Genomic DNA, 16,653 nt, shown 5'->3' with positions numbered 1-16,653 from the left:
AGCAAACAGAAAACGGTGAGCAAATCATGCAGATAGGTTCACGTGGTAACTTCTTAACCCAACCAGCCAGCTGAGTGGCAAGTACAAGTGCATTTCACATATCTACTATAAAATCACAATCATAATTTAAAAGACATTCAATGATAGTTGTAGTCATAGTTTCACTGATATGTGTAGCAGGTGACAAAAAGGACGTAAACTGAATTGTACAGGCAAAACTCTTTTTAATGTATAGTTGCAGGTGTGTGTACATTTCTTTTTTTTATTAATACTTTCTTTTTTCCCTTTTTTTCAAGGTTGTTTTCATATATACAATTTACAGTTCGTAATTACAATAGTTTATAAACCAATTTTTTAAGTAGTTGAGCTTTGAGACAAACTCACTAAGTACACTAGAGAAAACAACTTCAGCATTCAAAATTGAAATAAAATTAAGAAAAGAAATAATCATAATCATAATCATAAAAAGAAAGAATAGAGGGGAAAAAAGAAAAGTAAAAAAAGAAGAAAAAATAAATAATAATACAAAAATAAGAAAGTAATAATAATAAATTAAATAAACAAATAAGTTAATAGAAAATAAAGGAGGGGGGGAGATTCATTGTATTCATTGTTTCTTCTTTCCCTTGTAAGATTTTATATACATTACCTATAGTATATTTGAGTTTGCCATTATAATTGCTTAAAATATATTTCAACAGGGGGTGAATATTTTGTATGTCTTTGTAGATATCTATAAAATTGATAGTTAGGTATGCGGTGTGTGTACATTTCAGGCGGGAGACACTTTGTTGGTTTCAATCTCCACAGTCGTTACCGCCTCTGATGCCTCATCGTCCTCCGAGGACTCTCTCCCACACAGCAGGAAGGGCACTGCATATTTACGAAACTATAGAAAACAAAATGAGCCAAAGCGTAAAAAGTTAAGCCAAGACAAGACATACTGTCTCTTTCATTCAGACATCATTCAGCAGCTAGTACAAGATGCATTATTTTGCATACAAACATACATCCAGTTCCAAATCATATAAATGATAGGACTTTCAAAGTTAACGCGATAATAAAACGTTAACTCAAATTAGTTTTAACGCCACTAATTTCTATAACGCATTAACACAACTTGCAGTTTTTAGGTTCTAGTGGGGTTAAAGCTAGAGTGAAGATACTGGCATCATATGAAATTAGAAAACATAAGGAATCCGTTGGTACCAACCATGTCATACTAGCGGTTAAACAACGCTCCAAACTTACACTAAATTTTGGCAAGGAAAAACTGTCATGGCCATTTTCAAAGGGGTCCCTTGACCTCTGACCTCAAGATATGTGGATGAAAATGGGTTCTTTGGGTACCCACGAGTCCCACCTTTACAGACATCAATTTATGATAATCACATGCAGTTTTGGGCAAGTCATAGTCAAGTCAGCACACTGACACACTGACAGCTGTTGTTGCCTGTTGGGCTGCAGTTTGCCATGTTATGATTTGAGCATATGTTTTATGCTAAATGCAGTACCTGTGAGGGTTTCTGGACAATATTTGTCATTGTTTCGTGTTGTTCATTGATTTCTATAAATATATACATGCATTTGCATAAAGCAAGCATATTTACCCACTCCCATGTTGATAAGAGTATTAAATATTTGAAAAATCTCCCTTTAAGGTACATTTTGAACAGATGAAAAATGTGCTATTAATTTGTGATTAATCGCAATTAACTATGGATAATCATGCGATTAATCACGATTAAATGTTTGAGTCGATTGACAGCCCTAATAAATGATATATGCTATATAATAATAATATAACTAACAATGATGCTAAATATATTGCCAAATAACTTAACACTTTAACACACTTTTCTTTAACTTTTAACTTTCTTTAATGTTGAAATGGTAATATCTACAATAAAACAGAAAGAGATATTATTACATTATAATGTAGTTATGTCTTTACCCCCACTATCAATATCAAAACCACTAGATGGTGCTGATGTGAAGTATTTTAGAGCTGATTCAAAGCAAGCTTTTTCCCTACATTTTGGCTAAATTCAATAGTTTTCAGTATGTGGTGTTACGTTACCTGTTTGTTGAGATAGATGTAGATGAAAGGATTGTACACAGTGCTGCTCTTGGCCAGGTAAACAGGCACTGTGCCAACCAGCGGGTGAATCTTCACATCAGGGTCGTAGACCACCAGCATGGCCAGCCCGGCATAAGGCAACCAACTGATCAGAAATGTCAGGACCATCAGAACCACCATGGACGCCACTTTCAGCTCTCCTTTAGCTACTGCACCACCTTCCAGACAGGCCAGCTTGGATACCTGTTACACAGAATATTGTTTAAAATAGTCAGGGGTTCAGTGGCCTATATGCATACCACATGACTGCAAAGATAATGACAGGGCACCACTGCTGCATGTCACTATACACCCTATGATTAATTGAGGAAGAAATACTCCTTTACTTAAGTAAAAGTACCAATAGCACAATGTAAAAATACTCCATAAAGTCCTGCATTCACTTCAGTAAAAGTACAGAATTGTATCAGTAAAATGTGTAAAAAAGTGTAAAAAATATAAGTACTCATTCTGCAAAAAAATGGCCCATGTGAGTGATATATTATTACTAGATTGTTCATACCGATGCAACACGTAAGCTGCATTTTACTGTTGTAGCTGGTTGAAGTGGAGCTAATTTTAAATATCCAGTTAGTCCATTGGTTCCCATCCTAGGGTTCTGACCCCCTTCAAAGGTCACAAGATAAATCTGATGGGTTGTGAGATGATTAAGGCGAGAACAAAGAAAAAAATAAAATAAAGGTCTGCTACAATTTGTTATCTTTGTGATCTTTCTCTCATTGTTTTTTGTGAAATAATGGGTAATTTGAATTATTTCGGCTTCAAAACGTTATTTAGATAAAACCAACTGAGGAATTTAGAGAGGAAATTGACTTGTTAACAACTCATAGACATCTGAATCTGAGGGGCCCCAGCAATGCTTTTCTTTAGTAAGGTTGGAAACAACAGGTTCATAATACTGTATTTTATAAACTTTACCATTTTTTTTTTTTTTATGTAAAATCTTATTTTGAAAGGTAAAGTAACTACACATGTCAGATAAATGTAGCGGATACAAAAGTACGATATTAACCTTTTAAAGGGGACATATCGTGCTAATTTTCAGGTTCATACTTGTATTTTGGGTTTCTACTAGAACATGTTTACATACTTTAATGTTCAAAAAACACATTATTTTCTCAAACTGTCTGTCTGAATATACCTGTAGTCACCCTCTGCCTGAAACGCTGCGTTTTAACGCCTGTCTCTTTAAGACCCCTCGTGAAAAAGCCCAGTTTGCTCTGATTGGCTTGAGAGAAAAAAATGGTGCACCTTTGCAAAGGTAGTTCTCAAGCCGATATATTCTAATGAGCCTGCATGTGTTGTCTTATTTATTTATTTATTGAAAAAGTTAGTATTTCATGATATGTCACCTTTAGAATTGAAATATGGAAATACTCAAGAAAAGTACCTTGAAATTGTACCCAAGTACAGTACTTGAGTAAATGTATCTGTCTGTGATGAAGCCAAATGTATAAATGCTCACCTGGTGTAATGTCCACATTAGCTTCGAGTAGGATGCCAAGATAATGACAAAGGGAACTGCAAAGCACACGGCAAAGTAAGCCAGGATGTAGGAGACGTTATTAGGGTCTCGGTTGTGCCAGTCTGGTGCACAGGACGTCCCGACGCCCTCCAGCTCATACCTGCCCCAGCCAAACAGGGGAGGTAAGTTCCAAGTGAGGGACCACAACCAGGACAAAGCAATACCTCCATAGGCATGCTTCTTTTGGAAGGTCATCTGCCCCAACGGCTTACATACAACAAACATCCTCTCCACTGCGATCAGAGCAACTGTGCACAGAGATGTGATGCCTGAGGACAAGTGAGGGACAGCAAAGTCAGGGGGACACATGGGACAAGCATGGAAGTAGAATGTGAATGAAAAAATGAAAAAATGATGTAAACACAGTTTTGAAATGTGTCATCCTATCAAATGTCAGGAAAGTATATGCATGTTGCGCTATAACTCTTTAATAATATGAGCCATTAAAGAACAACTCAACCTACTGTGCTCCTCCTTTCACTCACCAAACAAGGACACTGCAAAGCCCTCCATCACACAGCCTGTTCTTCCCAGGGAGAAGTACCCTTGAGCGTTGTTGACCACAGACAGCACCCCTCCCGTCATGGCTGTGCCCAGGTCAGCCACAGCCATGTTCACCAGAGCGTAGTTGAGCGGCTGCCTCAGCTGCTTGTGCATGAGGGACACAATGATCACTGTAGCGTTGAGTACGATGGCCGGACCGGTGAAGGCAGCCATAATGATGGAGAGTATGATGAAGCCAGTGCGTGACAGAGGGGGTTCCCCATGTGGGCCCACGTAGGAGGAACCATTTGGGGAAAAAGCAGATGGTTGCATAGATGCAAAGCTGTAAAAAAAGTGGTCAGGCAGTTTTCTTCTCCTCGTCCCGGAGCTTCTGGATGTTTAATATCTCACTACTCGAGTGGGACAGCTGAGATTAGATGCCCACAGTCTAAGCATAAGTCCTCCAGATCTGGATTTAACAAAGACTAATTCCTCCAAATGATGATCCTTGATCCCTCACCTTTTGCTTGATTGTAAAGGCACTTAAACGGGATGACTCCACAGTGTTCCTCCCCAGGATCAGTTCTCTAAGCAAGTGCAAAAAAAGAAATGCTCAGAGGAGATGTGTCACAATAAGTAACTACAGTAAATATTGATGATCTTTTTCTGGTTCTCTCTCTCACTTTCTACGTCTTTCACTCCCTCCCTCTCTCTCCCTCTTGCTTTCCTCACACAAAGCAGGGGTCAGAGAAAGATTAAAGTCAGGTCAACTTATTTATAGAGCACATGTAAGAAGAATAGATGTTGACCGAAAGGCTTTACAGAATCATTCAAGAAAATGTATGCTATTAAAATGAAAAATAAATAGGTGTTGGCAACAAAATAAAAGGGATCATGTGGTCTCTCCTCTTGGTAGTATAGTGAAGAGTCTTGCTGTTGCTTCGTGGACAAGCTGGGACAAGGATGACTGACTGACTGACTCCCACATAATGCCAATACTGTGAACTAAATGAGGTTGAGAACGAAATTCATTTTATTTTATTTTGTCCTTTGTATCATGATTTATGAAAAATATAATTTAAAAAAGTTGGTTTACATTTGATTGATATGGAGACTGGACCATTTTTGTATTTCCTGAATATCTTTCTAAAGTACAGGATAAGAGGAGAACAGTAACATACAACAGATACAGTAAATTCCTCAGACTCTTATGCCATTTTTTTGTCATGTTTGGATTTGTGTACGTGTTTTGTGCTTAGGGAGCTGTGTTTGTATATCTGTGTGTTTATTTGTTGGATTTCCATTGTGGGATGTATTGTGGAGCATTATTTGTGGGAGGTTCACGTTTGGATGATGGTAGTGTACTGTGCTAATGATGGTTGTCTAACATGCATGAATGTTCATTAATGTGTCTGAATAATCCCATGAGGGATGGGCTATGTAAATGACCAGACACGAAAATAAATTATTCATTCATTCATAAAGAGAGTTACAATTGTCAAGACACAAAGAGATGAGAGCATGTAAAACATATAAAAAAGATTGTAAAAATAGATTTTGTAAGCATGATTCTCCTCCTCGGAAATTAGATATTACTAGATATTTAAGTTGGTCTTTTATTGTGTTGGTTTTATGTTTTTTATGTTTAGCTGTACAGCACTTTTGGTCAACTTTTGTTTTTTTTAAATATGCTTTATAAGTAAATTTGGATTGGATTGGAACATGGAGAATGACTGACGAATTGATTTAATGATTTAAACCTGCTGTAAAACATCATTGCACTGTGGAAATATTAATTACACAAATCAATGAAAAGTATGCATATAATAATGCAGCTAGATGGGACAAGCTCAGTTTGGCCCAATGGTTAAACTGATCAACATTCAATAACTGTATATATATACTTGAATGTACTCTGATGGACACTTGCTCGTATTTTCTTCACTATTATTGAAGCATTTTAATTATTTTGATTCTTAGCTTTAGGATTAGAGTAGCTAGACGAGAAGAAGAGGATGTTTTGTGTGAAGAATAAAGATTTGTCCTCTGATGAGGATGCTAGAGATGGATTTTTTTTTCTTTCTTTTTTTTAAAGATTGTAAAACTCTCCATGCAATCAAATTCATTTTCACAATAGACCTATGTGGAAAACCTACAAATGAGTTGGTTTGTCAGATTTTAAGTCACACCTTGATTTTTTTGTTTGTGTGGATGAATCAGTGTGTGTTGAAGATTTACTTCATCATACTGCTTTATAAAGTTTATCAAGCATCTTTATAAAGCTTAAAATGGTTATCCTGATTTGCCACACAACTACATGCCTTATTTTAGTTGATAATGATTTGGTTGGGCAGCCAAGGAGGGATTAAAATGATGGAAACATGAATCAAACACAGTATACAGCCTTTACACCTGACTATAGACCAACATTGCACCATTCAATGAGTCATCTGCTAATCAACAATATTGCATATAAAGTCAATACCTGTGATGCATCTCTGCAAAAGAATGAACATTATATGAACTTCACTAAATTGTTATTGGTAATCATTGTTGAGTTGTTTTGGTTATTTCGTCCATCTCCTGCAGTGTTATAGACACGTCCGCACTGCATATGAATGAAAGCATTAGATGAGATTTAGCTCCAAATGTGTACAGACAGTCTTCCTTTTCTATTTATGTCCGAGAGTGTTTTCTGCAGGTCAGCTTAAGACCAAGTCCATGTTCCTGCAGTGAGATCCCGTTTAACCCCACTGGTATTCCTAAAATGGAGAAGTAACTGGTTAAGCTCTTATTTACGTACACAATGGTCGAGTCTGTGATGTGCTAGAAATAAGTCTCTAGTAAACATGTTATCAAACACTGAGTCAGATTGATGCTGAGTTACACATATTGAGGCCTTAAAGCTTTATAGTTATTTGACTATGACAATAGGTCTGTACATGAATAACATTAATTCACAACATATGGTAGAGTGAGACTGAGGTGAGGTGTAATCTTTCTGCAGTCACAGTTCACTGGATGAGAATAAGTTGACGGTTGAAGGTGTTCTGTCCCGCGGCTGCTGAGGACACGAGGTGAGGTTAAGCCCTTGGTCTGAACATGACAACAGGTGTCCGATGTTTAACCCTCTAAGAGGTTTATGTCCAATCAAGTCAAGACAGAGATTACAACTGTTTGGGTTGAAAGTTCAACAGCAGTCTGGCTCCGATTAGAACACTTTATGTTTACAACACATTTCATTTTTATTCATTCATAAAACAGAGGCCCATTCACCTCTATATTATCATTGTTTTCAGAAAAGTGAACTTTATCGGTTTACAAAAAAACCTACATGTTAACCATGAAAGTTGAGTCTATTTAACTAAACAATCCAACATCAGAAGGCCCATTAATTAGCTTTTCAGCGCTGATTTAAATCTTTTTCATGAGTTTTCTGACCTTATTTTTGGTTGAAAGCTGCAAAAAGCTAAGTGGACCTTGAATTCAATTCATCAATTCATTTGTTTTGTCAAACTATTATTCCCAAGGTTAAACATGACTTTACATTGAGCCAACCTAAGAACTCCTCAAAGTGCTATGGATTAATTGATAACAGCTTCTCAGCTTGGATGTCAACAGACCCATCTCCATGACAACTAAGCAAACCCTGATGAAGTCTGTGCGGTATGGTTGAAAGCCCCAGAAAAAGCTTGTTAGTTAACCTTAAATTGCAATTGTTTTTCTTTAAAGCACCTACGAGGAACTTTCATTTTGTCTTGATTTTGGCGGCCTCAGTGGACAAAAGTGGTAGTGTTTTCCATGAGCAACACCGTCTCATGTCTTAAAGGTACAGTGTGTAGGATTTGGCAGCATCTAGTGATGTGATGGCAGATTGCAACCAACTGAGTCCCCCTCTGCTGACTCCTCCCTTTCCAAGACTGCGGTAACTTGAGCCGCCGAGTGCAAACTCATCAGAACGGACAAACCACTGTGTAATATTTTCCAGCTTGGGCCGGGTAACAAGACACAGGAAACCTCTGTCGGTCTTGAAGAGCTGCAGCATTTATTTCTGCACAAACTGCAACTTCCACTGAACATTCACTTGATGTTCTCAGAGCTAAACTAACTCCGTCTTCTGTTCCACTGCACACATTCTCCGCCACACACTCTCTCTCTTGCTTCAACACTCACTTCCCACGTACACACACACTCTACACAGGAGAGCTTTCAATCTTTAACCTCTGCACCAGATGCCACCAGATGTTACACACTGTACCTTTAAATCCGAGTTTAAGATGTGTTCATACCAGCAGGATTTTGTGACATCACAATTAGCTTGGGAGCCAATCATGATCCAGTAGGCAATTTACGCATGTGTGATGCGGAAAGCTGAGACCTTAAACGCACATACACTGAGAATGGACTTTTTAGTGAGGTAGGAGTCATCTTGTGTCCTGTGGTTGAACTTGTAAAATGAAAAATATTTGCATTTCCATAAATTCTAAGTCTAAGTCTAAAAACATTTCAGACACAACTTATTATTCAAACCAAAGTATTTTATTGTGTTGGAAGCTGCTGCATTCAAATGCATTAAATGAAATATTGACCTCTGGTGAATGCATTCAGGCCTACTAATGTGTTTATTTGACCTACTGCACTGTGCGGACGTTGAGGTCATGACATTATTTCAGAAAAACAATCAAATTGAGAATGTGGTTTGTATCCTCATGTGTAAAGGATAGTGGCGAGACTGGTGCAACGACCCAGAAGCAGGTAACACCTTCCTTGCTCAAGGACACTTCAGCATGAGTCCCAGTCGTGTCTTTAACTGTTTAACTTTTTAACTGGTGAATAAAACTAAGAGAGCACTTTCTGCAGTATCGTGAGAGAGAACTGCATTTATTTGCCATCAATAGTTAATTAAAGCATTTCAGGGAGGCGGTGGTGTGACTGAGAGAGACTGGATGATACTGTCCGTCATCCAACATGCAGGCACCTTATCGGCACGTCCCAGACAGTACAGGCTCCTCACAACTTTGATGTACGATGCAATTACTAAACTAATAAAAGCTTCAAGTCGAAACACGGTTCCTGTGGTGGTGGAGGAGGTGGTGCATCAACCCCGGCTGCTGCCTTGACATCATTATCGCTTCCTAATCAGCGTTTTTGAGAAGACGATGGGAACCTCATCCGGTCTTATTTTATATATAGTAAGCACTGGTGAATGACGCACTGATGAAACTTCATACTTCATATACTGTATGTGGAGCTGTTCCTTCACCAGTCACCTCACTTACACCTGAATATCTCTGTGGAAAAGTTGCTGGTGAGTGACGTCATTGGCCAAAGGGATGAATCATTAGACTTCAAGCCAATCACAGACAAACACATTTACATGTATCTCACTCCAGTGGTGGAAAGTAACTAGTTTAAAACTCAAGTTTAAGTACAATTTTGAGGTACTTCACTGTACTTGAGTATTTCCATTTTATATCGGCTACATTATACTTCACCACATTTTCAAGTCAAGTCAAGTCAAGTTCAACTTTCATTGTCATTTTTCCACATACAAAGTGCACGGTTAAAACGAAATGTCGTTGCTCGCAGACCAAGGTGCAAACACAGACACACAAAAACAGTCACAAACATATAGAACATAACACAGTGAACAAAGTGCAATGGTGCAGCAGAATAAAAAGTGGATGACAGGATGATTAACAGAGTAAAAGCAGTATAAAAGCAATCAGGTCTTTAAAAGTGCTATATATAAAAACCCAATGACTTTCCAGTAGTTCTCTTATTTTAGCAGGAAATATAGTAGCAGGGATGTTTTTCAAATTAAGAGTTTACACACAAAATGTCAGTTTATAAAATATGATCCATCATCACAGATTTAATGTAAAATAGTTAAAAGTGGCTCCACCAATAACAACACTAAAGTGGGCAAAATCATACATATTAATAAATCAGTAAAAATGATCAAATAATATAAGACTGACAGTAGTCACCCTATTAGGAGTATTTTTATTTTGGATACTTTAAGTACATTTTTTTGCTAATACTTGTGTACTTTTATTTATTGTGGGTGCTGGACTTATTTTTATTCTGTGTTAATTTTACTCAAGTAAATGATTTCTTCCTCTCTCATTGTGGTTGTTTGCTAGTATAAAACTCAGTGTGCACGTGTATTGTCTTTGTGCTGCTGCTGGCAGTGCGGAAACCTTCATCAAACATCTGCAGTCTCATTATCGCCCACAGAGCCATTTTATGTCAGGAATCTCCCCCTTATTGTGTGTGTGTGCTTCTTCTTATTCCAACCTTTATTGTTCACAATTCATTATGTCATGCACGACATAATCACAGAGCATGTTAGAGTAGAAACACGCGCTTTGGCTGCTTTTAGTGTGCGCAGCGTGGAGAAGACTGGAGACAATACAGTAGAAATGCAGCGTCAGCGTTACAAAGGCAACAACTTCTGTGCAGTCGCAGAGGAGAACCAAAGTTTAGTATTTGATTTTTTTTATAAAAAAAATGTTGTGCATTTTGCAGATAAATGTTCTCAGCAGCAGCAGCTGTGTGTCCGGTAACATCTGTCTGTCTGTCTGTCCATGCTGCTCCATCCTCTCAGCTGGACACTTTTCTGCAGATTCTGCAGATTTCACCTCCTCCAGCTTCTCAGGCTTCGTTGCTAAACATGCAGACGACTCGTTTCCAGCAATAAAAAGGTCCTTGATTGTTGCAGCAGAGAGAAGACAGAGGGGGGTTTCCCTTTACAGATAGAGAGAGAGAGGCAGAATGAGGAGAGGAGCTGTGGAGGCTAGAGGCTGATGCTCTCTCTCTCTCATCTCTCTCTCTCTCTCTCTAATCACATACAGTAGGCTACGTGCAGGTTGGAGACGGTGTGCACCGAACAGGAGTCCAGGAGTCCATGCACGGTGCTGCTGCTGGGTCGGGATTTTTACTGTACAGATAGTATTTTGTTAAAGCGAGCTGAAGATGCTGGGGAAGTACTGGAGGATCCGGTTCTCGCACATGTGCAGCAGCAGCAGCAGCAGCTTCAGCAGCAGCAGCAGCTTCCTCCTGCTGCTGCTCTGGATGCTGGTCGGGCTGAACGTGGTGGAGGTGTCGTCAGGGTCCCAGCCAGGGATCCCTCTGTCAGTGTGAGTGACGAGCAGCTCTGCAACTTTATTTATCAACTAATATGTTGATGATCATTTACAAGCAGCATATGTAGCCAGTAGGAGTGTAGCAATTTTTCAAGTGACTTCTTTTTTATTATTATTTTTAAATTAATTTAAGGAGATTTAAACAGGTTACGGGTAAAGAGAGATAGTTATTTTTTATTTTTATTTATTTATTTATTTATTTATTTATTTATTTTTGTGAAAATCTGTAAATGCAGTAGAAGTGCAGCATTTTTCAAGTGACTTTTTTTTTTATTTTAAATTAATTTAAGGAGATTTAAACAGGTTATGGGTAAAGAGATATTGGGATCTTTTTTATTTCTTTATTTTTTTATTTTTGTGAAAATCTGTAAATGCATCTGATTCCTGTTTGTCTTTTACCTTAAAATTACCACAATGTGGAGTTTAATTTAACCACAGACCTCTGTCTGTATGCCCCCATAGCACACAGGCCATATATTGGTAGATAATAAGACTATTGATAGGAGATAACAAGCAATTACAGATGTGATTTCAGCAAATAAGCAGCAAACAATAAAAATAGGGCATGTTGTAAATAACTACAGCAAAGAGGTTAATCTACATCTCCGCTTTGTCTTATGTTATATGGTTGCTTTATATACAATCAATAAATTGAAAATAATAATTATATGTGTTATTAATAAGTCAGAAATAATAAGGGTTACTGTTAGACTGTATGGTTCTGCCAAAAACAAGACAGACATTTTCATATCTGATGGACTTTAGGGTACATTTTTAGAGACACCTTTTATTCAACTATTTTTTTCTGAATGTAAATGTTTTCTAATGATAATAATTCAAATTGACAAAAAGCAAGTCATTTTTTATTAGTTTAACAAACTTTTCTTATTATAATATGTAGAGTTGAAATCAAAATTCTGAAGGCCTTTACAAGTGTAATTTAATAATGTCTACATATCACACCAATAATGAACTGATAGTGAATCACATTTCCTTTTTTTGAAAAACCTTTAACTCGGGGAACCTTTCTTTGCAAGATTTTGTTTCCTTCCACCCAAAACAATTTAAATACAAGACTATAGAAAATCCAAAATAAAAGTATAAAATGTAAATGTATTTTCAAAAAGTTAATCTCACCCAGAATAACGTTCATGCCAGAGTTAAAAAAAAAAATGTAACTCTTTGGACAAACTCAAAAAGGGATTGAGCACCTTTAAAAGATAAAATATTTTGCAGGAACATTTTGTGTCTTTAATCTGCACTGATCAGGAGTAGCGCTCAGAATTTAATTGTATTCTGTACAGTGACAATAAAGGCTTTCTATTCTGTTTTATTCTATTTTCCTGCAAGGCCTTTAAATGGTTAGTTTAGTTTAAAATCCACAATATTATATACAAAAATCAATAAGATGTTGCAAACCGGTAGAAAAACAGAAGAAATACATTTATTCTTAAAGAAACTGTTTGTGAAAAGGTTGTGCTGAAATACCTCAGAGCTGTTTTTGAAAAGTTGGTTCTGCAGATGAGGACAGTTTAACCCCAGCACGTAACTACAAATCCTTTATTTTTTTTAAAATATAAATGTAGTTTTCCTTAATTTTTGAGTCAGGCCACATTCTTAAAGCAGCATCTCCTGTAGGACATTAAGTTACATTCAACTGTGCTCTACAATTTACAGTATTTCGCTGCCACGCTTAACCAGAGGCATTTACAGTTTAATAGAAGAAGCTCCAATAACTACAGTATAGATCATCAAAATTACAAGTGATCATCCGTCGGGAGAGTGAAGGTCAGGGACACCGGGCCATGGTGATAAACCTTTGACTGATCACTAAAAGAAAAAAGCTAAAACACAATGACAGCTGAGGAGAGATTTAAAAGCAGCTGCAGGGTGAGGAGAGGACAGAGAGGACACTTTTAAAGCTGCATCCATGACTACTGCTCAAACTTGAGTCTCATTTGTTATAAATGGTTTCAAATGTGTTTTTTGTGATGCCATATTTAAACTTGGACAATAACTTGGATATTATTTTCATTTAATACATTTCTTTGTATTTCTTTTCACAATTTTATGCACATTTTTCCATAATACTTGTTGGCTGAACTGTTATTTGTCTGTTTTGTCTTCAAGCGTAAAGCTGTGGGCTTCAGCATTTGGTGGAGAAATTAAATCCATTTCTGCAAAATATTCTGGATCCCAACTACTGCAGAAGGTATTCTACTTATTTCCCAAGTCTTGTGTGAACACAAATGCATTTTTTTCCCCTTTTTGTCTGATGGTCGTTACACACATTGTACAATGTAATCTAACGGCTGCAGAGACATTTCAGTGTCTCGGCTGAATGCTGATGCGTCGTTTTAGAGAGAGAAGACTCAGGTGTGTTTGGCAGGGACAGAGCTCAGTATGTGTGTGTGTGTGTGTGTGTGTGTGTGTGTGTGTGTGTGTGTGTGTGTGTGTGTGTGTGTGTGTGTGTGTGTGTGCGTGTGTGTGTGCGTGCGTGTGTGTGTGTGTGTGTGTGTGTGTGTGTGTGTGTGTGTTTGTACTTGATACGGCCCATTAACCACGGCTCTGATTCCTCTCTCATCTCATCTCTCCAGTTAACTCTCTGGAGTCAAGAGTTTCAACCTCTGGATGTGAATGCGACAAGGAGACAAATTGAATGAGTGTGTGGTTGGGTTCGATAGTGTGTGTGTGTGTGTGTGTGTGTGTGTGTGTGTTTGGGGGGGTTGTTGATATGATGAGTGAAATCAGCAGAGAATGAGTGATGACCCAGTGCAGCAGATTTCACTTTCTGACCACTGGATGGCAAAGGTGGACTCTGTGTTGAATCAGGTGCATTGAATGTTGTCACTGTTCATCAGCTTCTAATGTCTCCTTTACCCATGTTAGATTTATATATAGATGTGTGAAAGGTTACTCATTATACATACTTTACATTCATGTCTTACGGCATTTTAAAAAGGGGCATTAAATCTTAATTAACTCTGGTTTCAGCCACAAACTTCCCCTTAATAAATAAGGAAGTTTTCACTTTAGAAAACAAGAGAAAAGAGAAAAGAGAAAATACAGAGTGACGGACTGGACGATAAAAACATGCACAAGCTACAAAAATGTAAAAGTTATTATCACATTTAAGAAGCCTTACATTTAGAAAAAGTTAAAAAAAAAAAAAAAGTATATCCACTCTCTGTGACACTGATACTGTGACCATGTGAAATATTCAACACACCTGTTTTTTATGGCTGCATTATTACATCAAAAGTAAATGTTCTGGAAATCGTGTGCATTATCTCATACGTGACCAAAATGCAGCCTGGGATCTGCACTGGAATTTAAAATAAAGACAAAAGTTTGGCCACATAACGTGAGTTTGTAACAATGGAGGCACAAGAAGGTCTGTGGGTTGAAGAGGTTAAACTCTGATGAAGAGTAACGTACCTGCATATCTATATATCTATCTATCTATCTATCTATCTACTGTATCTATCTATCATACTTCCAACATATACAGGTTACCAGCACTTTATATTACTGTATGGACAAACTATACTTGACTTTTAAGAAGGTTACAGACTCTCAGGTCTATAATCAGCAGTTAAATCTCCTTTTTTACTTGTCAGGTTGAACATCATGCTCGCTGGGTTTAGAGCTGGGCAATATATCGATAGTATATATCCACATGGTGATATGAGACATCGTCTTTTGGATATTGTAATATGGCATAAGTGTTGTCTTTTCCTGGTTTTAAAGGCCGCATTACAGTAAAGTGACGTCATTTTCTGAACTTACCAGACTGTTCTAGCTGTTCTGTTATTTGCCTTTACCCACTTCGTCATTATATCCACATTACTGATGATTATTTATCAAAGATCTCATTGTGTAAATATTTCGTAAAAGCATCAAAGGTCAACCCTACAACATCGTCGCATTAAGATATTTGGTTAAAAATATTTTGATATTTGATTTTCTCCACATATACAACACACTATAATATAATCACCCTGCAATAAAAAACGCCTCAACTAAAATGTCCTGTTTTAGTTTTTTCTATTTCAGCTGTTTGCGTGTTGACTCAGTTCGTCGGTATGTTGTGAGGCTGCAGTTTGTGACGTAGTGATGAATTGAACTGAATTGTATTGCAAAGTGCTTTCAATACTGTGTAAATCACATTTTACATATAGAGTAGGGAACAACAAAAAATGTTGGAGACACCTTTTTAATGATGCATTTCAATTCAAGAACACCACAAACTTCAGCCTTAGAATTGAAACAACGCTTCTCTGACAACTGAGTTGAATTGTCAGAGTTGTATTACAGGACCGCATCCCAGTAGACAGTGGTTTCTATTTGCATTTTCACCTGGGATCTCTGTGTCTATAACAAGTCCTGTAGGTTAAGTTACGACACGAGTCCTCGTCATGCTTGTTAATCCTTTTCATTTGACCCCTCCTCACTATTTTAGGAGCTGTTTGCCATCACAGCGCCGCGTCCAGGGACCAACTCCAGCTCTGAAGCCGGCACCTCGTTCAAGGGCAGGATTAATCCTAAAAACGCTGCATGTCTTGCAGCGTGGGAGGAAAGCGGAGGAACCAGAGGAAGTGCACGCAAACATGGGGAGAGCTTTCAAACTGCATACAGGAAGCGGCTCCTGGGTCCAAACCTAAGCCCTCCTTGCACTGAGGTGACAGCTCCTTCATATGAGATAAGATTTAACAAACGTGCGGTGGAGGCTGAATCCATCTGTCACCAAATATGCATTTCATCTTTGTACAAAAACATTTTCGCCCAACAGATTTGTTCCCTTTTGTTTTGTGTGTATGTAAGCACTTTGCTGCCGTTCATGGAGGCATGTCTGGAGAGAGCTGAGCCGAGCCAGTCAGCACAAAGCAGTGAGCTGTGAGGGAAGTGACGGGTCGTTAGGGGCTGGTCATTAAGGCTGATCATTAGATGCTTTTATGGCGAATTACCCGATTTCACTAAGATTTCTGCAAAAAAAAAGGGGGAAACACTGGGGCTCTTCAGGCCTCACTCCTGCGTTGGTCATTACTCTAATCAATAATCATGATCAGTGCTTTTGATGGATAGGGCTTCACCTCCTCTTGATGACTGGAGGAGTGTGAGGGAGGCGGGGGGGCTGGGGGACTCGGGGTGCTGAGGCGAGGAGGACAGGCGTGAAATGAACTGTTCTGCTCCACTGCGAGCCCACACTCTTCCTTTCAGTAGGTAATTTGTCGCCTCATGTACTGGTGTGTGTGTGTGTGTGTGTGTGTGTGTGTGTGTTTTTGTGTGTAATGTGTTTGACTGTGTGCTTCGAGCCCAAACGTGGTTTTATTTTTAGATATTGGAAGTGTGTGTGA

At 38.1% G+C, this 16,653-nt stretch overlaps 2 protein-coding genes across 2 annotated transcripts in view; one reads left to right on the top strand and one right to left on the bottom strand.

Annotated features, from left to right (window-relative positions):
* Window positions 1–219: 219 nt before the first annotated feature.
* LOC141777288 (parapinopsin-like) lies at window positions 220–4,809 on the bottom strand. Its single transcript, XM_074651420.1, has 4 exons — window positions 4,151–4,809; window positions 3,606–3,934; window positions 2,081–2,323; window positions 220–889 (listed from the first exon to the last, which is right to left on the bottom strand). Exons 1-4 carry the CDS (start codon window positions 4,479–4,481, stop codon window positions 773–775), a joined length of 1,020 nt encoding a protein of 339 aa, XP_074507521.1. The 5' UTR covers window positions 4,482–4,809; the 3' UTR covers window positions 220–772.
* A 5,947-nt stretch (window positions 4,810–10,756) lies between these two features.
* The window catches only part of LOC141767983 (voltage-dependent calcium channel subunit alpha-2/delta-3-like), a 42,788-nt gene continuing 36,891 nt past the window's right edge, over window positions 10,757–16,653 (top strand). Inside the window, exons 1-3 of the mRNA XM_074635823.1 lie at window positions 10,757–11,290; window positions 13,427–13,508; window positions 15,759–15,977. Coding sequence (XP_074491924.1) covers window positions 11,127–11,290; window positions 13,427–13,508; window positions 15,759–15,977 — 465 coding nt within the window. The 5' untranslated portion in view covers window positions 10,757–11,126. The remainder of the gene's footprint in view (window positions 11,291–13,426; window positions 13,509–15,758; window positions 15,978–16,653) is intronic.

This window comes from Sebastes fasciatus, chromosome 1 (assembly GCF_043250625.1).
Source record: "Sebastes fasciatus isolate fSebFas1 chromosome 1, fSebFas1.pri, whole genome shotgun sequence".
Lineage (NCBI taxonomy): Eukaryota > Metazoa > Chordata > Actinopteri > Perciformes > Sebastidae > Sebastes > Sebastes fasciatus.
This window is presented reverse-complemented; position numbering and strand designations above follow the sequence as displayed.